The 17,854-nt window shown below is 46.6% G+C and overlaps 1 protein-coding gene across 3 annotated transcripts in view; it reads left to right on the top strand.

Moving 5' to 3' along the window:
* Window positions 1-17,854, top strand: part of Tiam1 (TIAM Rac1 associated GEF 1) — a 178,301-nt gene that overhangs the window by 135,343 nt on the left and 25,104 nt on the right. Inside the window, exons 16-20 of one of the 3 annotated variants that reach the window (XM_051150194.1) lie at window positions 3,842-3,945; window positions 12,848-13,027; window positions 14,573-14,641; window positions 14,887-15,012; window positions 17,334-17,442. In XM_051150194.1, the coding sequence (XP_051006151.1) occupies window positions 3,842-3,945; window positions 12,848-13,027; window positions 14,573-14,641; window positions 14,887-15,012; window positions 17,334-17,442 (588 nt within the window). The other 2 variants (XM_051150193.1, XM_051150192.1) reach the window with 2 other exon arrangements.

The following is a 17,854-nucleotide window of genomic DNA, read 5'->3' as shown; positions in this document are numbered from 1 at the left end:
GCCTGACGGTTGACACCCAGAGCAGTGTCTTTAGCTCTGTACCGTCTTTTCTTGCACTCTTCACCCATCCATCAGTCACGTTTTCTCCTCGTTTAAATTCCAGTATAGTAATGACTTTTGAAAGTTCATTTCCGCATGCCTCTAACCCCAGCCCTTGGGAGGCAGAGGCAGGTGGAGCTCTGTGAGTTCCAGGCCAGCCTGGTCTACGTTTATAGTTTATAGAGTCCAGGACAGTCAAAGCTACACAGAGAAACCTTGTCTCGGGGTGGGGGTGGGGCGGGAAGTTCATTTCCTGGGGCTGGTGAGGTGGCTCAGTGCTTAAAGGAGTTGTCACCAAGCCTGACAACCCAAGTGAGAGGAAAGCTGTGTACACATACACTGTAAAATCATTTTAATAGAAATCACTTCCCTCTTTGGAAATGTTTGAGAATTTGCTTGACTTTAACACATTGCTTACATATCTCATCAGTCAAATCAATGATTTTTTTCTCCCTTTATATTTGATTCCTGTAAGACCTCGAAGGAAGGCAAAATGAATGTGGTGTGATCTAGACAAACAAAAAGGAAATAGTAAGTTTAGCTTTCATGGAAGGGTTTGCATTGTGTTGTCTTAGCTGCACAGGTTTTTAAACTATAAAAACAAACAAACAAACAAAACAAAAACAAAAAAAGAGACCAAGATATAGAAGTAATTTAAAAACCTCAAGGTGCTCTTGCCTGTTCACAACAGGGGTTTTATTTGCGCTAGTTTTAGAGATGACCAGCAGCTCCTGTCCTGAGGGTGCTCTGGCCTCCTGACTCTCTGTGGGAGGCCCCTGCGTGCCTGGCCATGTGCTCAGGCCCGGGGTACAGACAACTGTGCCTCGCTCTGGTGCTCTGGCCGTTGTATCAGCTGCCTGTTTCCTGGCACATGGGGGTGGGAATGCTGTAAATGAAGAGAGGAGAGTTCTGTCAGGCTCTGTTGTTTGGAGGAGTGCCTTCTGCAGTAAGGGTAACACTGCTGTAGAAAGTTGTGTGTGCGCATGCATATGTGCATGCGTGTGTGCGTGCACCCCCACTAAGCTGAGGGTATCCAGAGAAGGCTGTGCATATGGGAAGGAGGTCTCCCTGTCCACTTGGCTCCCCTCACTGTTCTTGAAGCAGTCCTTGTCACTTCTCTCTTCCGCTTCCTTTGGTCATTCTGTGGATGCTGTTGCAGAACACCTGAGCGCGTGGGCCAAGCATGGCGTGGAGACTCTCCTGTCTTCCCCTGCAGTCGCTCACGTGCCTTCCTGTCTGAGGCTGCAGCGCTGACCCTGCTCTTGCTGACGTGTAATTGGGCAGCGGGGGCCTCCTGTTAGAGACACCGTGGAGCCTGTGGTCTTCGAGGCTCTAGTTTGAGGTTTCTTTGCAAGAAAGGGAACTGTGCAGAAAAATGTGTATATTTTCACTTATATTATTTCTTCTGGTCAAAGCAAGCCTCAAGCCAGCCAAGATTTTTGGTGTAGGGAGCGGTCTCAGCGCTGTACTTTCAAGTAGGGGAGGGGGGGAACTCAGCCGGTAACAGATGTGAGCTGCAGGCCTGAGTTGTGTGTCCCTTCCTCCTTCGCTCTTGCCAGTTGTATTTGTCTGTTATATTTTCTGCTGAGAGACTTACAACTTAGATTGTTTATATTTTAGTTCGTGTCCACCTGCCGTTGGCTTTCTGTGAACGGGCTGAGTTAGGGTCCAGGGCTGTTTTGTTTTGTTTTGTTTCCATGAGGGCCACCAAGGCACTGTGACATTTGTCAGATGTTCCACCTCCTTCCTGGCTGCTCTGGCGTCTGCTGAGCCTCACACTTCATCCAGGGGCGGGGCTCCCGCTTGCGTTATGTTACTGTAGACTTATCTTCTGTGTGCCCTCTGCCAGGGAAAGTACCCCAGTCTTGTTTTTCTTCTCCTTGACTGTCGTCTGGGCGGTTTTTTGTTTTGTTTTGTTTTGTTTTTTTCTTTAAACTTAGTTCTAGGAAAGATATTGCTTGTGTGTAGATTCTTCAAGTTAAGGCATTTTCATCCTTTAGTAGATAGATGGCTTGCTCATGTAAACTGCTAATCTCTGGGACTAGGGCCAGGATGCCAGTCATGAGCCAAGCTTAACCGTGAAATGTGTCTGTATCTTCTGTGTCCTGGCCAAGCCTGCACGTTTAGTCCTTTATAGGCCACTCTGTGTGCTAGGTTCTGTGTGTGTCCTGGGCTCTGGATGTGTGCTGGGCTCTGAGTGTGTGCTGGGCTCTGGGTGTGTGCTGGGTTCTGGGTCCTGGGTTCTGTGTGTGTGCTGGGCTTTCTTTGTGTGCTGGGCTTTCTTTGTGTGCTGGGCTCTGTGTGTATGCTGGCCTCTGCTTTCCATCTCTTGACTCTGTGTTCTGGCCTATTTCTTGTATATAACACTTAGCTGGAGCTTGGTTTTATACTCTCTTTATTCAAGTCTTCACTTTTTTTTCAGAGGGTCTGTGTATTCTGACCTGTTTCTATGATTACACTTCATTTGCCTCACTTATTTTCCCTTCTCTTTCCCAAGTTGCATTTTAAAATTCTGCTTACAATTTATATAACCTGTCCCCATTCTTGTACTGTTCGCTCTTACTGTCTGGACAAGAAAGCAAGAGTTTTCACATGGATATGCATCCCAGCCCTCTTGTGTTTTGTAATGCTGGTTACTGCTTCCTGCTTGACCACGTCCCGCTCCTGCACGTTCTGTAATGCCATTGAGGGTTGGTGTTACCGCTGTCCCCTGCCCTTGAGATGAAAAGCCAGAAATATCTTGAGGTGCTGTAGTGGTTTGAAGGAAAATGGGCCCCCTTAGGTTGGTGTATTTGAATGTTTGGCCTTGGATGGTACATGGCCACACTGTTTTCCTACCGTGAAGATCTGGACTGACTCTCTAAAACTGTAAGCAAGCCCCCCCCCCCCCCAACACTTTTCTTTTCTAAATTGCCTTGGTCATGGCGTCTCTTCTCAGTCATAGAACAGTAACTAGAACGGGATGGTTTCCATCATTTCTTGGATGGAGCACGTTGTGTAAATAAATTGGAGGCCCTGGCACTTCTAGGGCCAGCCCTGTGATCATAGCCTGAATCCCAGGGTGTCCTGCCTCAGACAGTTGTTTTCTTTCATGCGGCTTTGGGTGTGTGGGTCTCAGAGAGGAGTCCCTGCATGCTCAGATTCCACTTGGGAAGGCGCTGATGTATAGGCATCTTTCTACTCCAGGTGTGGACACTGGAGCTCGGATTGACTGGAAACATTCAAAGCGACTAAGAAGTATGGGGTGTCAGCCCTCGTCCGTGTCTGTTGACCAGGAATCCAGATGTGATTGTTACTATTGTCGTCCCCTCCCCCCATCCTGTGTGTGTGTGTGTCTGTGTGTGTGTGTGTCTGTCTGTCTGTGCGAGTGTGGGAGCCCCCGGTGGATGCCAGGGATCTTCCTCCTGTTATAAAGCTACTACCCCACATGACCTAGTGTGTCTGGATTTCACTGCCTCCTCGGCCTCCACCTCCAGATGCTACTCCACTGACGTTGGAGTCATGGTTTCAACATAAGGATTGTATGGAACAAATATTTAAACCATAACAATTACTGTTTATTGTCAAACATATAAAGGAATATTGTAGCAGTCACAAGAAAAATTGCCATTTATTGAGCCAAGATCATGATCACAGAAATCACCAATACACACACACACACACACACACACACACACACACACACACACACACGCACACACACGCACGCACACACACACAGTTTCCCTCTGTGCCACCACCAGGGCCTCTCAGCCATGGCTGTACGTGATGTCCCATGCTTTCTTCTGCTTCTATGTGGCAGGGCACAGCCTCTGCAGCGAGCAAGGCAGCAGTGCTGACATAGCTCCGGAAGAGGGCGAAGGACCGGACTTGGAGTCTTCTGATGAGACAGATCACAGCAGCAAGGTGAGAGATTTTCATTTTCACATCCCATGTCCTGCAGGATCACAGCTGACACGCCACCTCTGCAGCTGTGTGTGTTTCGGTGGCCTCTCTGTGGGATGAAGTGTTTTTACTTCTGAGATGTTACTAAGTAGCTGGATATGAAATCCAGATTACAGCTCCACTAGCACACCCACGTGGGAGAGCAGCATCCCTTGTAACGGAGGGCGGGCCTCTTTCTTTAATGTCTGCCACGGCTGGAGCTCCCTGTTAGCCTTGATTTCATGCCGTTTCCTTGCTCCGTCTTCATTTGTGGAGGACGAAGCATCACCCCAAATGTGTGTAATTGAGTCGGCGATGCTGTCTTGCTACTTAGGGGTTCTGTAACGAGCTCCTTTTGAGCAATCTGCTTTTGGCTCTTATTCAAGGTGTACTTTTTTTACATTAAAGGGACAGGAAACAATTTTTTAAAAAAATTAAGCCAGTTATACTGTTCTTCATTTGAATGCTGTGAGCAGAAACTTTCTTTTGATTCTTTGGTGTAAAACATTGAAATTATCGCCCGTCATTCTGCGTGCTTCTGGTCTACTTTGTCAAGGGTTCTGTGTATCAGTGGCCCCTTTGTTCCAGTGTTCCTGAATCACAACAGTGTTAAGAACCTTCCCCACCAGTGCTGGAGAGATGGCTCAGCAGCTAAGAGGATTGGCTGCTCTTCCAAAGGAGTAGGGCTCAAGTTCCAGCAACCACATCGCCGCTCACAAGTGTCTGTGTAACTCAGGTTCCAGTGGATCTGACTTCCTCACGCAGACGTACATGCAGGCAAATCATCAGTGTGCCCGAAACCCATCACCTATGACCAAAAGACGAGCTTCTAGACGCATCCGTCCTTTTCCATTGCGCCAATAAAACACTGACCATTGTCCACTTAGGGGAAGAGAGGTCACAGTTGATAGGAGTTAAAGCAGGAGCTACAAGCAGAAACCATGGAAGAAGGCTGGTGATTCACTCACAGGCTTAACTGTTTTGCTTCCCCTCCACTCCTCCCTTTGGTTTTCTTGAGACAGCATCTGTCTCACTATGTAAACCTGGCTGGCCCTGAACTCACAGAAAACCCTTTGCTTCTCCATCTTGAGTGCTGGGATTAAAGGCTATCTCACCAATCTTGGCTTACTACTTTCTTATATAGTCCAGGGCAGTCTGCCTAGGGATGATGCTGCCCACAGTGGGCTGAGCCTTCCCACATCAATCAATAAGACAATGCCTCACAGAGTTGCCCAAAGTCCAGTGTGATCTGGGCACTTTCTTCTCTCACATGACTCTAGTCTTGAGTAAGGTTGACAGTCACCTTGTTGGTAACACTGATCTCTACACTAACCACCCGCTCTGTTCCTGACACTTGCCGGTCACTTCCCGTGAACAAATTGAACAGCTCATGTCCTGGAGGTCAGAAGAGGCGCTGGGTCTCCTGGAGTTGGAGTTATAGGTTGTTGTGAGCTGTTAAGCATGGGAGTGGAGACCAATCCCTGGCCCTCTCAAGAGCTGTGCTCTGGTTGTTTTTGGTGAGTTGTTTTTGTTAGCTTCATAGAGGTTCAGGTCATCTGGGAAGTAACCACAGTTGAAACACAATGCCCCTGTCAAATTGGCCTGTAGGCCAGCCTTTGTGGCATTTTCTTCATAAATGATTATGAAGCTCACAGGGTGGTTGGTGCCACGACCCGGCAGGTGAACCTATGGGAAAGCAGGTTAAGGAAGCAATGGGGAGTACCAATAAGAAGCTTCCTCTGTGGCCTCTGCTTCAGCCCCGGACTTGAATTCCTGGCTTTCCTCAGTGACTCACAAGTGTAAGACAAATAAACCCTTTCCTCTCCAAGTTTATTTGCAATGTGCTTGTCCACGCAAAATTATTTTTCCCCATTGAGCTGTTTTGTCTCCCCAGGTCCTGTAAGGAGCCCTTGGTAGATTAGATTAAATTTCTCAAATTTCAAATTGTACTGGTAGATCTTGGTGTCTGGGTTCCACTGTATATTAATTAATAATAAAGTCATGCTAATTTTATCTTTTTATGCATATTAGGTATCATTTCATATAAACTCCACAGCACTGCTGAAAAGCATGCCGTTGGAATTCTGATTTACAGAGGAGCCGCTTGGGTGGGTGGCTGGGAGGTAGGGGGTGAGGTTAAACCACTTGCCTAGAGAGAGGAGGGGAAAGAGCGGGGGAGAGAAAAGCAGGACGGTGGAGAGGGAAGGAGAGAAGGGAGTGGAGGGGAGGGAGAGAGAGAGAAACACATGCACTTCTGTGGTATTGAAAGCAAGATAAGAGCCCAGCCTGGCCTGGAGCCTTGTGTATTGACGCCGTCATTTAAATTACCTGCAGCCAGATTGTTTTGAGCTGACATTAAATACCAGGCTTCATGAACGAGGGAACTAATTTATTAGTGGTGCTGGAGGCCAATTAGGTGCGCAGCCACGAACCACTTAACCGTTTCCTAGTGTTACTCTTCCCAAAGTGTCTCTTGATTAGGCTTGGTCGCTTTGGTTGCATCGACTGTATTGGTGTGTAAACTCGTCTTTAAGTTGTATGCTGCATTAACCTGGGAGGGATTATTAAGCCTTCTCTCAATGCATACACATCATCAGGCGGAGAAATGTACCTAATAAATAAATAGAAAGTGGACAGTGAGGTGGCTCCGCAGGTTAAGGAGCCTGTCGCCAAGCTTGTCAATCTGATTTCTCTCCCGGGACCCACATGTGGTAGGAGTATCTGATCTCCTGCAAATTGTCCTCCCACCGCCACACATGTCCATTGTGTGCCCTGCACCCAAGCCTGCCTGCTCCCAACAGCATAATGGAATAAATGGTTAGGGATTTTTTCCCCCTTGTCTTTTTGTTTTTTAAAAGACAGGGTCTCACTGTATATCCCTGGCTGGCCTGTAGTTCACTATGTGGGTTTGTTTGTTTGTTTTTGTGGCTCATTCTAAATGGACTAGCTGGAGAGAAACAGCTGTTGGTGACCTCTGGCCTTTTGGAGTTGAGCTGGTGGGTAACTGTGAATTTGTTCACAGGAGATGATTCTGGAATGTCACAGCAGATGGCGTGGGTGAAGCTGTCCCCTCTCTCTTTGTCACCCCCTCCTTCCTCTAGTGACCTGGTGACAGCCTTAGTCTTCTTATCCATTAGTATCTTATTTCTCTTTGCAGCTTCTGAAAACTCTTGTTTGTGGAATGAAATGCTAATTAGCTGAGGTCAGAACGGAGGAGCCCCAGTCCTGCCTTTCAGGCCCCCTGGTGGCTCTGACCTTGCTTTCCAGTTAGGAAATGAATTAGAATCATTTTCAGTGCCTTTCTATTCATAACCACTTCTGTTTCCCTTTTCCTCCACGTTGTAATTGCTTGGGAAATGTCTGCTTTTGTAATTAAGCAGTGGTGGAAAAATGTGGCAGGGTACGCTGTTCAAAGAACGTGTTTGTGAGGTGGTGATTCCTTTGGTTCAGTGAGGGGAGCTGTGAAGTTATTCTAGCTAGGCACTTTCAGTATCCCTGTGCCATTGCAGATGCTGACCAATCAGCTGGTCCCACTGGCTGCAGGGCAGAGCCACCCGCATCCCGGGGAGGCACTTTGTGCTTTGTTTTCTTGCCTGCCTTGGCTCTCTCTTTCTGGAACTTCTGTTGTCGAGCCAGATGAAATCAAAGTATGACTTCTTAACCAAGACACAGCCTTTGACAGCCTCCCGGAGTGTGAGTGGGGAAGCAGGTGCTGCTCTGGGGGTTGCCGCCGCTGTTGGCTCCGCACTGAGATGTGGTCACAAGTCTGCAAGGGAAAACCAGCATGGGACATCCTGGTGAGAGAATGCTCTCTGCAGGCTGGAAGGCGGCCGGGGCTTTCTGAGTATTTTGAGAAACTTCGGTTTCCTTTCTGAACACACGAAGGTGCTAGGAGGAATTACCATGAGACTGTATCTCTGAGGATGTCTGCACTATGGAAAATCAGGCGCAAGCCCAGGGCGGAGCACGACAGGGCTGGTGACTCCCTCTACCGCACACTTCATCTGGTGAGCACTTTGCTGTTCTGTCCGCTCCAAGTGCGCTCTGGGGGAAGATTCGCTTCCAGGTGCAACTAATAATGCTTATGCTTGTCCTATGTCTCGGCATTTTATCCCCTTTTCCCTCTGGACAACCTTCTTAACAAAGAACATACATGCAGTGGATTCCGGAGGATGGAGTTGAGTCAGTAGTTAGCATGCAGTTAATTTGTGTTTGGTCTCTATATTTATCTTTTTTTATTTTTCAGATTTAGGTGGGAGAGATCCATGGCTTTTAAACTTTTAATTGTTATATTCTTAACCATCACTGGTGGTTTTTTTTTTTTTGTTTGTTTTGTTTTGTTTTGTTTTGTTTTTTTACCTTTTGGCTATTGAGAGTTTAAAAATATGTTTTTAATGTATTTCATAGTGACCAATGCACTTGCCCCTCCCACACCACCTCTGAGTAGGAACTGGGGAGGCGGTGTTCAGCATGCAGCTGGGACTGTGTTTTGCTCCTTTGGGTGCTCTGTGCCTTGTTTCTGCTGACTTGCAGTGGGTGAGGAAGGGTTGGCACACTGACAGTTTAACATTAGCTGACCTACTTCAGTAGATCAGCTCTGATAGTAAGCGGTAATGCTTGGGAAAGAAAATGCAGTAGTGGGCTCTTTACAAAGAACAGCTTAACGAAATCAACTAAGCCCCCAGAGAATGTCAGACTAGAGACTGTGTCATTTAATGAAACAAACTTTGACAGTGCCCACACCTGGTGTTCCTTGTTGAAAATTTGTTAGAAGGGAGATCCAAAACTGATTTTAAAAAAATTATACGAACTATGAATGACTGTAATGCCCTCTAAAATTGTAAAGTGTTTTTTGCTCCACCAGCCCTCAAAAAAAAAAAAAAAAGTTTAAATAAAGGCTGTAAGATTTGAAGCTACTTCTGCTCCTTTTAAATCTGTGGGAAGTGTTAAGTCGGTCAGAGTGGAAGAGCAGTTTTAGAAGTCGCTCATCTGGAGGCAGACATTGCCTTTGGTGGTTGCATAACAGGAAGGCTTAAACAGCTGGGTTGCTCCAGTTGATAGTGTGTCCTTAAGAGTCTGCCTCCTTTTTTGTCCTTTCTTTTCATCTTGAGCAGGAGGGAAAGGATTTTATAAACACTGAGCCTCATGCTGGCCTTGATAAAGTGGCCCATTTCCCCTTTTGCTGTCTTGCCTGTGTGTTGTCTGTTGAGGGCACCTCTGCCCCCTTCAACAGTTTTTAACTCTGTAAGCACGGCTATGTAGTTTCTAGGGTGGTACTCATCAAGGAAAGAGACAGAGACAGACAGACAGACAGACACCTGTGGTCCCTGCTGGAAGTACCTGGCTTGTCTTTCTCTTTCCCCTGAGCAGGGGGGGAATGGAAGGAGCATGTTGAGAACCTCTCACCCAGGCAGTCTGGCTGGGCATGGGTGTATACAGTGATAGGTGTGTGAGTGACCCAGAGCCTTGACAGCTAGCAGTACAGTGGGCAGTTCTTTCTCTCTCTGTGATATACCAATGCAGGTGCTAAAGACAGGGTCCGTGCTGACCTTGACCTTCATTAGAAGTATGGCCACAGTGGAAGGGCAAAGGGAGATGGAGATTTAACAACAATCTGTGGAATCCACAGCTTAGAGATATCTCAAGGGAGCCATGTATTTCAAAGTTCTTTCAAAGGATATTTTGTAGGTAATATTTTAAGCAACCAAAATTCTCAAACTTTATAGCATCTTTAAATTCTCTCCAAACAGAAAGACCCTACTTATGATGCCTCTATGTATTATAGCTTACAAATTCTATGAAACTATTTTATTTATTTTTCAAGTAACATGTATTGACAGTGATGAAAAAGATACCTGTTTAAAGTCAGTACCTTGGGGTACACCCAACAGTGTGAGCCTCAAGTTAGTCAGTCAAGGGGGTTGAGGCTGAATCCTGAAAAGGGAACCCCATGTAGCTTTTAGGTTCCCCCCAAGAAACTAAGAGCAACCTCTCTTTATCTTTAGGTGCTACTTTGTGACACCCTCCGCGGCTGCCAGAAGCCGTGGATAGGTGGATAGTACCAATTTCTGCATGTACTGTGTTGCATTCTTTCTTATGCATACATTGTCTTTGATAAAGTTTAATGTTAAGTCAGGCACAATGAGAGATGAACAACAACTAACAAACAGAGCCGTTGTGCATAGAAAGCAGTTAGAAAGGTAAGAGCATAAAATACAATGTCCTTTGATAAAGGTTTTGTATACAGGGTGTCCCCTGAAATAGCCAAGACAAATCATAGTGCTTTCTGGTGATAACGAGTAACTGACACCTCAGGAAGTGACCCCAAAGATGTCCTTAGGTATTTATGACATCATGGGATCAAGAACCCAGAAGCCCCGTTCTATACCTTTTTGTTTAACCTAAGTGTAGTGACACGTCCAGGGTGCTGGTCAGGTCTTTTGGAATGTTCTGCTTCTGCAGTACGTCAGAACCTTGGACTATGCTGGCTTTTGTGCAGTTGAGAGATCTGCTTGGAATGATAAACAAGCTCCCATGGGTAATTGTCTTAGCAATAAAAGTAGGAGAAAGTATTCTGTCGATAATTGGAGTTTGGTGATGGGCGTGTTTGTCATGGGAGTTGTGTGGGAAGGACAGCCAGCGGTGGCTACAGATGGAATTGTGTAGGCAGAGGTGCCAGGCGCACCCTAGTTGCTTAGGTTTCTTGGCCAGGCAACAAATCAGAGCAGCCCAGAGGAAATGGTGATAGGAAGGGGGCAGGGCACTGGTTGCCAACTCTTACCATCTCTGGCCCATGAGATTTTCACCACAAGGGCATGTTTCTATCACCTCATCACAACCACTATAAAATGTTGCCTGCCTCCATTATCATTAGATCATTAAAATGGGACATGACCATTTTTTTAAAATGGATATATTTCTTATTTTGTTTCTATTATTATGATAAAGCTGATTTTGACTAGATCAGAATGGCCCCAAGTTAGTGACGTCATATCATAACTAGTTCCACTGTTTCTACACAGACAAGCTTTGGTGAAAAGCAGGTAGTTTCTTTTCTTTCTTTTCTTTTCTTTTTTTTCTTTCTTTCTTTTCTTTCTTTTTTCTTTTTTCTTTTTTTTTTTTTAGCAATCTTATTGAGATAAAACCTACATAGCATTCAGTGCAGCCTATTTGGGTGAATTTTCCATCACCTAAGGAAACAAGTCTTTGTGGGAATATTACACGTCTGAAGCCTGCAGTTTCCTGGAGATATTGAATGGTGCCCGTGACAGGTGACATTGATCTTTCTGGTAGTTAGTGGAGTTAGCAGTGGCCATAAATAAGCCATGGCAATTATAAAATAATTAGAATGATAGCTGTGTGAACCGAAGTCCAGGCTCTGGGCTTTCCTGCCCAATGCTGCCCCTAATGAGTTTTGTTTTTTGTTTTTTTGGAGGCGGGCAGGGTTCTGAAATTCTGGGTTCTCTTTTGCATATGCAAATCACCCTTCACTGTGTCTAAATCCTGTCCTGTGGCTTATATAGGTCTTAGCTCTCCTGCTTTACTCTACAGCCTTGGCCTGCAGCTCTGTGGACCAGCTGTTGTTTGCAGAAAGAATGTTCTTCCTAGATGATAACGGACTAGCTCTTTATCGGCACCTCATTCCCTGGGCAGACCCACTTTTGTGTTTAGGGTTGAAATAGGCTGGAGAGAAATGGGAGGTGGAGGGAATCCATGCAACATTATTGGCACACATCTGACAGACAAACTGGGTCGCTTCCAGACAGTGCCTGGGCAGTCAGTTCCATGAGGCCTTTAATTCCTGCACTCAGGAAACAGAGACAGGTTTGGATGTCTGTGGGTGCAAGGCCAGCATGCTTTATACAGTGAGTTCCAGACTGCCAGGGCTATATAGTGAAACCTTGGCCTTGAATACAAACCCAGGCCAGATACCAGCCCCTTCTTATCCCACAGTAGATCCTGACTTAACAGCGTCTCAGCTGTGGTCCTGGGATGTTCAGGAGACCCAGGGCTTCGGTGAGGTAAGCCGCTGAGCCCATCTGAACAGCTGTTGGCCATCACTCCATAGGGTGGGGCCGGAGAATCCTAAACTTGATTTAGAGAGGAAATCTTGGGCAGTCATTGCAGGCTTCCTCTGAGCCTTGTCCTGAGGTCCGCAAGTGGCCTGTTCCAGGGTCAGCTGCTCAAAGGGCACTGAGGAAGCTGCAAACAGCAAAACTCACAAGAGCACAGCCATCCGTCTAACTGTGGGGCTTTTAATGGCTACAGATAGACATTGTCGTCCAATGTGCTAGGTACGTGGATAGTGTACGGAACAGTCTGACGACTGAATAAACAGCCTTGCTCTTTGTGGTACCTGGTGGCATTGACTTCCATGGCTCTGTCTTCTTGTTTGTCACTTTATCATGCAGTCGTTCAAAACATAGGCTCCGGAATGCAGCTTGGTGACAGAGCACTTGATTCAGAGGCCTGGGTTTCATTCTTAGTAGCATCTCTCTCCACTCCCCCCACTCCCACCCCCAAATCCCAGGATCTGAAATGTGCTTAAGTGGTTCAAATTCCAGGTCCTCCACTCCCTACCACCTTGGATGAGTTACTTAACCTCTCTGGGCCTCCTTTGTTTCAGCTGATCAGTGGGAATTGTAATAGCCTTTCTCACACTTGTGAGTGCTAACTATTTCAGACTGTGTGCCCAACGGACGGTAGTGGGCGCTCACTGACCAGCATTTGCTACTGTGGTTGTCAGCACTCAAGGAACTTAAGCGGGGAACATTTTGGGGAACAACTTAACCTGTCAATTCATTAAGTTGAAGAGTGCCTTGAGGAGGCCAGGTGCCAGCAAGGCTCCCTGCTAAGAGGTGGGTCCATCTGCTTTGCTCCACAGAGCACAGAGCAGGTCGCAGCGTTTTGCCGGAGTCTGCACGAGATGAGCACCTCTGACTCCAGCCCATCTCCTCAGGATGCCACTGGCCCTCAGCTGGCAACTACGCGGCAGCTGTCGGATGCAGATAAACTGCGCAAGGTGATCTGCGAGCTGTTGGAGACTGAGCGCACCTATGTGAAAGTATGTCTGCCCCCAGTGCCCCCCAGCCTCACCCACCTTCTCTTCCAGAAAGAGTAAAGTGGGTCACTGCCTGGGCGTAAACCTGCACCAAGGTCCAATCACAGATGTTGAGATCTTGATTTCTCTTATGGAACTAGAATATTGATTAACATTGATAAATATAAATTCTCAATTGTTATTTTACATGTTTATATGATTATATGAGATGTATTATATTAAATGATTCATGGTGAATATTAAATTATCTTTTTAACTTTTCTAAGTTTATTGTAGTTTGCAACTAAGTCTGAGTTTAGGGCCTGGTGAGATGGCTCAGTGGGTGTGGATAAGCATGAGGTCAAATCCCCAGCACCCACGCTGGCTGTACGTGTCTGTAAGACATCTCTTGGGGACAGAGCCCCAAACCTACTGGGCTCCAGGCTCAGTGATAGACAGTTTTCAAGGAGATAAAATGGAAAGTGATGGAGCAGTGTATTCAATATCTTCTTCTCTTCTCCAGGCACAGGCTAGGTATTTCATGCACACATATATACAGGTACATACCCACCCACCCACACACACACACACACATATACAGATATACCACACACATGTACACACCCACATACAGGTCCACACACTGCATGCGCACATACAGGTATACGACATGCACACACAGAAGCACACCCACCCACATACAGGTACACCACATGTACATAGACACATACAGGCACACAAACAAAGGTATACCATATGTGCACACACACACACAGATAAACTACACATATGTACACATACAGGTACACCATAGTCACACACACACATACAGGTACTCCACATGTGTGTACACACACTTGTACGTACACACACACACACACACACACACACACACACACACACACACACACACACACAAGCTGCATTTAGCTTCTTTTAAAATGGAGGCTCTCGATTGATAAGGAAATTTGACAAGCAGTCCTGAAGTCTCTGAGCACTTGTTAGGATGAGCTGATTCAATCCTCTCTTCATAGCATAATCTGTATTGGTAACAGTTCAGTTCCTACCCAGGTGACAGCAATGCAATCTGGTTTTTTGTTTTTGTTTTTGTTTTTGTTTTTTTTAAGACAAGGTCTCACTCTGAAGCCCAGCATGGTCCTGAATTCAAAATAACCCTGCTTCAACCTCCCACATACTAGGATTACAGGCCTAGGCAGCCTTTTTAACCACTTAAACTTTAGCCTAAATCAGTCTAAATATTTTAAGTCTAGCATATTGTGACCCACAGGCCATATCCAACCTGCTGCCTGTTTTTGCAAATAAAGTTTTATTGGAACACAATCATGTCCATTTTGCCTACTCTCAGAGCACAGCGTGAGTTACACAGGTGATTTCAGCAGTGCCTGCGGGTCCTGCAGAGTCTGCGGAACTTGTAGAAGAAGCCTGCTTCGTCCCATCTTAATAGCCTTTCGTCACTGGCCCTTAGCACCCGAAACAGCTTGTCCCTTCATCGCGTAGATTCCTAGCAGACGTTTAGGTGCGCTAATGAAGTGCCCTTCCAATTTGTAGGACTTAAACTGCCTCATGGAGAGATACCTGAAGCCGCTTCAGCAGGAGACCTTTCTCACCCAGGATGAGGTATGGTGGGGCTGCCTTGACACTGTGAGGGCACACTCGCTCAACTTGCTGGTGAAGAATGGGGCAGTGAGCACTTACAAACTGGGCGTAGCCGGTCAGATGCAGCCCGCCGAGTTCTGATGAACACATGGAACAAGAGGGGCGTCCCATTGCCTGGGTGTAGGCTTGTTGGCACGCAGAAGTGGGGTCCAAATGAAGTTTCTGACCCTCATGTGATACAGGGTTAATTCTCTTTCCCTTTTTAGCTTGATGTCCTCTTTGGAAATTTAACCGAAATGGTAGAGTTTCAAGTTGAGTTCCTTAAGACTCTAGAAGATGGAGTGAGACTGGTCCCTGACTTGGAAAAGCTTGAGAAAGTGGACCAGTTCAAGGTAAGTGCCATTCTCAAGCCTCTCAGTGCTTTGTGTTGCTGCTGGGCTGTCTTCAGGATGAACGTGATCTCTGAGAGGCTGTGTAGCTCAGCCTTCTGAGAGCTTCATAGGACTTCCTGGGGCGGCACGTTCCTGAGGGGAGTTGGGGTAGGGAAAGACCCGGTGTATTTCTTACGTTTATCTGCCGATGTCTCCGGTGGCGATGTTCAGCCGCATGGCCTTTACAGTTACATGAGCCAGTAACAGAATTTAAATTAGCCTTCTCTGGTCTCAGGAAAATCAGTTTATTATGTTCTGGGGGAACTTTGCTTGATGGACATGCTGATCCCTGTCCAGATGCCCAGCATCCCTGTGGTCTTAGTGAGGCTGTGTGACCAGTGCCTGAGTAACGGTTACTCATCCATGCCTCATTTCCTCTCCCCTGGTTCGTAGTCCCCGCCAGGAAATTCCTGTTCCAAATTTTAAATCAGCAAAACTCATTGATGTGTGTATTGGCCATCCCCTTGTGCTTTTAAAGACAAGATCAGCTGTGATGTAACTGAAAAAGCACTGTACATGCTTAAAGTGTAGGCTCTCATAAAGTATGTGTGTGAATGCGCTCTCTCTCTCTCTCTCTCTCTCTCTCTCTCTCTCTCTCTCTCTCTCTCTCTCTCTCTCTCTCTCTCCTCTCTCTCTCTCTCTCCTCTCCCCCCTCTCCTCGCTCTCTCTCTCTCTCTCTCTCTCTCTCTCTCTCTCTCTCTCTCTCTCTCTCTCTCTCCCTCTCCCCTGTGAAGCCAGTCACTAAAGCCAGGACAATGACATAATCATCTCTGAAAGCTCGTTCCTGTTACTTGTGATTTCCTGCTCCCACCTCTCTGTGTGCTCCCCTCCCCCCAGCATCCCCCCACACCTCCTGCCCCCAAGCATCTACACTCTGCTTCCCAGTGGTGTGGACGTGTTCACATCAGGCTCGTGGAACTTGCGTGGTAGTGTATGAGCTTTAGAAGTCCTGCAAGTGAGCAGCATAGGGCAGCTGCAGTGAGGGGAGCCCTCCCATCCGCTGCACCACACACCACAGATGCTGTTTTAGTTGGTCACTGTGTGGCAAACACTTAGTAACTGTTACTGCAAACAAAGGAGTGTTGTTTTGTGGCGGGTTCCCAGTGTCTCCTGTTTAATTTGTGATCTTGACTCGGATAGCCACAACCTTGCAGGTAGTCCTGCAGCCAAGGCATTTGAGGAGCGGAGAGGAGTTGAATATGGAGGAAGAGATTTTAGGTCTCTCATTACTGAGGATGCCGATTAAGTGTGGTCTAAAGTAGCCATCTTCTTTATTAGTAAACTATCTGAGCTTCCCCCGCATCATGTGTTGGGTAAACTGGGAGCTTGGGTTGTCACTCAAATCTAAGGTCTTAAGCCCTTGCTTGGAACCTAACTTTTAATTCTTTTAAAAATTATTTATATTGTTTGTTGTTGTTATTATTATTATTATTATTATTATTATTATTATTATTATTATTATTATTATTATTATTATGTGTGCGCACACATGCCAAGGTTGAGCATTTGGAGGCCAGAGGATAACTTTGCGGAGTTGGTCTCACCTTCCCCCTTTGCATGGGTTTCTGAGTTTTTGTAGCAGGTACTTTTACCTACTGAGTCATCTTGTCAGTCTTGAGTTTGAATTCTAAGCCAAAATGAAGAAAGCCTCTCTCTGAGCAAGACTAGATCCATGTGGACTTTCTGGAAGAGGCTGTTCTGAGGCTTGCTCCTCACTCAGTTACATAAAATGGGGGTGATATAAAAGCATCACACCCCAGGGTGTCTGTCCTGATATGATCCTCTTGGGGCAGCATGTCCAGGCTGAAGAGATGCAGCGTTCCACATTTGACCATGACTCTTGAATTGGTGCCACTTAGGTTCTTCTCTGTTCCCTGGGAGAGGATGGATAGGCTTTGGGGGAGGGGGAGGTGTTAGCTTTCCTGCATTTACCTGGTTTGTCCCTTCTGCCCCCCAAGAAGGAACTCATGAGAGAACTCAGGATATTTCTGCCTTTCCCAAAATCTATTACTTTCTCATCAGCATTTGAACAGCTCAGATAGGTCATTTGACATTGCCACTAAACACCGAGAAGACAAAAATCCAACATCTATAGAATTTATTTTAAACTAAAATGCTTTTTCCACAGTCAGTTGTAGGACATCAGTGAACAGAGAAAGGCTTGGACAGGCATGCAGACTCTGGTTGGTGCAGAGAGCGAGACAGAAGCGCTCTCCCTGTCTGCCCTGCAGCTCGGTCGGAATGCGGAGATGAACGCTCTGCACCTTTTCTCTTTCATCTAGAAAGTGCTGTTCTCTCTGGGAGGGTCCTTCCTGTACTATGCCGACCGCTTCAAGCTCTACAGTGCCTTCTGTGCCAGCCACACAAAAGTCCCCAAGGTCCTGGTGAAAGGTAGGTAAAGCGGGGTTCCGGTGTTGAGGCGGCTGTGTTGGTGTCTGGTCCTGTGGATGGCCGTAGGGGATGGCTTCCAGAGAGAGATCGGAGAGTCACCGATATGCGAGGCTGGCCTTCCCATGAGCCACAGTATTGGTGTTGAGAAGACAGATGTATTACTTGAGCTCATCATTTGTCAGTTTTCTTGCAGTGAAAGTTGTAACTCAGCTGTTTGGGGGCCGGATGCAGCACGTCTTCCAGCGCTGACGTAGCCCCTCCCCAGCCCCCTTTGCTCCTCTGTTTCCATTAGAATTCATTATGCTGCATTTATTTACTCTTTGTTTCAGAAGGTCATCTTTCCAGCGCTTGTTTTTATTTGTAGGTGTGTGTTAGCAGCTGTCAGTGTTACCGCTAAGGTTATCTCAGCCAG

This window comes from Acomys russatus, chromosome 8, assembly GCF_903995435.1.
Source record: "Acomys russatus chromosome 8, mAcoRus1.1, whole genome shotgun sequence".
NCBI classification, from domain to species: domain Eukaryota; kingdom Metazoa; phylum Chordata; class Mammalia; order Rodentia; family Muridae; genus Acomys; species Acomys russatus.
This window is presented reverse-complemented; position numbering and strand designations above follow the sequence as displayed.